Source organism: Ammodytes marinus, assembly GCF_949987685.1.
Source record: "Ammodytes marinus genome assembly, chromosome: 4".
Taxonomy (NCBI): Eukaryota; Metazoa; Chordata; class Actinopteri; order Uranoscopiformes; family Ammodytidae; genus Ammodytes; species Ammodytes marinus.
The window spans coordinates 192,766-195,265 of NC_137233.1; the positions used below are offsets into that span (position 1 = coordinate 192,766).

General features: G+C 43.2%; 1 protein-coding gene across 1 annotated transcript in view; it reads left to right on the forward strand.

The window, feature by feature from the left end:
* rnf123 (ring finger protein 123) overlaps positions 1–2,500 on the forward strand; it is a 101,657-nt gene that overhangs the window by 23,195 nt on the left and 75,962 nt on the right. Inside the window, exons 20-21 of the mRNA XM_080025790.1 lie at positions 966–973; positions 1,590–1,690. Of these exons, the coding sequence (XP_079881916.1) occupies positions 966–973; positions 1,590–1,690 (109 nt within the window). The remainder of the gene's footprint in view (positions 1–965; positions 974–1,589; positions 1,691–2,500) is intronic.

Here is a 2,500-nt window from a genome sequence, read left to right on the forward strand (position 1 = left end):
AGATGACCTAGCCAGTAAAGCTGTCTCTCTCTCTGTCTCTCTCTCTAGATGACCTAGCCAGTAAAGCTGTCTCTCTCTCTCTGTCTGTCTGTCTCTCTATCTAGATGACCTAGCCAGTAAAGCTGTCTCTCTCTCTGCCTGTCTGTCTCTCTCTCTGTCTCTCTGTCTGTCTGTCTCTCTAGATGACCTAGCCAGTAAAGCTGTCTCTCTCTCTCTCTCTGTCTGTCTGTCTGTCTCTCTGTCTGTCTGTCTGTCTCTCTAGATGACCTAGCCAGTAAAGCTGTCTGTCTCTCTGTCTGTCTGTCTAGATGACCCTAGCCAGTAAAGCTGTCTCTCTCTCTCTCTGTCTGTCTGTCTCTCTCTCTGTCTCTCTGTCTGTCTGTCTCTCTAGATGACCTAGCCAGTAAAGCTGTCTCTCTCTCTCTCTCTCTGTCTGTCTGTCTGTCTCTCTCTCTGTCCTGTCTGTCTCTCCAGATGACCTAGCCAGTAAAGCTGTCTCTCTGTCTCTCTCTCTGTCTGTCTCTCTCTCCAGATGACCTAGCCAGTAAAGCTGTCTCTCTGTCTGTCTCTCTCTCCAGATGACCTAGCCAGTAAAGCTGTCTCTCTGTCTGTCTCTCTCTCCAGATGACCTAGCCAGTAAAGCTGTCTCTCTGTCTCTCTGTCTGTCTGTCTCTCTCTCTGTCTGTCTCTCTGTCTCTCTCATGTCTGTCTCTCTGTCTCTCTGTCCTGTCTGTCTGTCTCTCTAGATGACCTAGCCAGTAAAGCTGTCTCTCTCTCTCTCTCTCTGTCTGTCTCTCTAGATGACCTAGCCAGTAAAGCTGTCTCTCTCTCTGTGTCTGTCTGTCTGTCTCTCTAGATGACCTAGCCAGTAAAGCTGTCTCTCTCTCTCTGTCTGTCTGTCTGTCTCTCTAGATGACCTAGCCAGTAAGCTGTCTGTCTCTCTCTCTGTCTGTCTGTCTCTCTAGACGACCTAGCCAGTAAAGCTGTCTGTCTCTCTGTCTGTCTGTCTCTCTAGATGACCTAGCCAGTCTGTCTGTCTCTCTAGATGACCTAGCCAGTAAAGCTGTCTGTCTCTCTGTCTGTCTCTCTGTCTGTCTGTCTGTCTGTCTCTCTAGATGACCTAGCCAGTAAAGCTGTCTGTCTCTCTGCCTGTCTGTCTGTCTCTCTAGATGACCTAGCCAGTAAAGCTGTCTGTCTCTCTGCCTGTCTGTCTGTCTCTCTAGATGACCTATCCAGTAAAGCTGTCTGTCTCTCTGTCTGTCTGTCTGTCTCTCTAGATGACCTAGCCAGTAAAGCTGTCTGTCTGTCTGTCTGTCTGTCTCTCTAGATGACCTAGCCAGTAAAGCTGTCTCTCTCTCTGTCTGTCTCTCTAGATGACCTAGCCAGTAAAGCTGTCTGTCTGTCTGTCTCTCTGTCTGTCTGTCTCTCTAGATGACCTAGCCAGTAAAGCTGTCTGTCTCTCTGTCTCTCTGTCTGTCTGTCTCTCTAGATGACCTAGCCAGTAAAGCTGTCTGTCTCTCTGTCTGTCTCTCTCTCTAGATGACCTAGCCAGTAAAGCTGTCTGTCTCTCTGTCTGTCTGTCTCTCTAGACGACCTAGCCAGTAAAGCTAACATCCTGATCGACCCAGCAGAGATCCAGTCGACCTCGATGGATGATCTGGATGAGGACGAGGAGAGTGGAGCCGCCCAGGTTCATATGTTACTACGATCTCATTAGAGCTGTCTCTCTCTTATAACCTGTCTGTCTCTCTGCCCAGGTTTGATTCATTCATTCAATTTTATTTCAGACATATCAAAAAAAGAAAAATTAAAAGCATGAAAATACAATAAAAAAATATGTTCAAATGATTTCACAAAATAAAAATAAACAAAAAATAAACAAATAACATATTGAATTGATATGCCTGAAAAGGAGTAGGAAGAAGTATAAACTTGCAGCCAGTGTCTTAAAGTTTAACTGTTCCCAGGTTCATATGTTACTACGATCTCAGAAATGTTTCAATAAAGAAATATAATATGCAAATTTGGCAATATTTAACAAATTATTACTTCATTAATTATTTTATATTATTAACATGAAATCAACTTTACAAAAAAAGAAGAAAAACAATCAACTCTCCAAAAAACAAATCGATTTTTAATAAATGGATTATTAGAAGACCAAGGAAAAAATTTCACAAAACAGCTGCAAAAAAAACCTGTAAACATTTTTCTTTCTTCCAAAGTTTTTTTTATTAAATGTTAGTAACAAAGAAATTGTAGCACAATGAGAACTTTTTTTCCCCGAACATACCCCACCCACATCCCACCCTCACACCCAACTGTAAACATTTTTAAAACGTTTTAAAAAAAAGTTGCAAAAAAATTACAAAAAGGTTTGGGAAGCTAATCGTGTGTGTGTGTGTGTGTGTGTGTGTGTGTGTGTGTGTGTGTGTGTGTGTGTGTGTGTGTGTGTGTGTGTGTGTGTGTGTGTGTGTGTGTGTGTGTGTGTGTGTGTGTG